Source organism: Morus notabilis, unplaced genomic scaffold (genome assembly GCF_000414095.1).
Source record: "Morus notabilis unplaced genomic scaffold, ASM41409v2 C11369842, whole genome shotgun sequence".
Lineage (NCBI taxonomy): Eukaryota > Viridiplantae > Streptophyta > Magnoliopsida > Rosales > Moraceae > Morus > Morus notabilis.
Genome location: NW_010386284.1, coordinates 1 through 1,071, shown reverse-complemented (window position 1 = coordinate 1,071; position 1,071 = coordinate 1). Strand labels below are relative to the sequence as shown.

At 40.5% G+C, this 1,071-nt stretch overlaps 1 protein-coding gene across 1 annotated transcript; it reads left to right on the top strand.

Moving 5' to 3' along the window:
- Positions 1-71: 71 nt before the first annotated feature.
- LOC112095035 (mitogen-activated protein kinase kinase kinase NPK1-like) lies at positions 72-935 on the top strand (the record flags this gene model as incomplete). The annotated part of the gene is made up of 3 exons (XM_024176717.1): positions 72-298; positions 420-757; positions 868-935. Coding segments are annotated over exons 1-3 (628 nt in total), but the record flags the coding sequence as incomplete, so codon positions are not given.
- Between the last annotated feature and the right edge of the window lie 136 nt (positions 936-1,071).

Sequence of the window (1,071 nt, the reverse complement as noted above, 5' to 3'; positions counted from 1 at the left end):
TATATATATATGTTTAGATGTGTACCACTAACTTATACATGGGTTGGTTTGTTCTGTTGACTAGAGTTTTAATCCTATGTGTGAACCAACTGATGATTGGCCATATAAATTTGATAAAAGTTTGGAGTTGGATGGAGTTGGAATGAACACAGCTCCTGGTCAAACTGTTCAAATGGCTGATTGCAGCCCTGGAGTATCTGGCAAGGAGAACGACTTTGAATTTTTTTCTGGCCCATCTGCAGCTGAGGATGATGATGAAGTGACAGAGTCAAAAATTAGAGCCTTTCTGGATGAAAAGGTGCTCTTTCCAAGAATGAGATCAATCTTATGCTTTTTTTTATCTCGATAATGTTGTGTCTTGAAAGTCCTATATTATGGATTAGAGAACGTAATTGTATAACTCTACAATATCATGTCAGGCATTAGATCTGAAGAAGCTGCAGACACCCCTTGAGCAGTTCTATAATAGCACAATGAATGCAGCTGATCATCCAAGTGCTGTGGGAACTCCTGATGGTGAAAATGTTGCAAGTAATCTAAATTTACCTCCAAAAAGCAAGTCACCTAGTCGGTTACCTAGCAGAAGATTCTCTTCCATGATTGATGCTGCCAAGACTTTCAGCCCCGGGACCAAGAGTCGTACAAAAGAAGCATTAAATGCTAGCGGTGTACATGCTCGAGCCTTGCAAGAAATCCAGCCACCTCAGCTTAGTGATTGGAAAGATCTTGATGCTCAGGACGGGTCATGTAGCCAAAGGTTCATTCTCATGCTTTTGGTGCTTTACATTAGCTTTGCAACCCTACAGAATCGCTTGTCCAGTTTATCCTATTCAGTAACTCTAACGTTTAAAACGGTTTTGCTTGTAGCACAAGCTGCTCCGAGAGGGAAAGGAAGTGGACAGAAGAGCTAGTTGAAGAGCTTGAGAGGACGCGAGGTAATTTTTTTGATTTCTTACTCCTCATCACCTGGATATGATTTTTAACTTTCTTTTCCACTTTATGACCTGTTCTTGGCCACTCATATGGTAATAACCGCACTTCATTCTGGTATTCAGTGTGCATGATCATAAT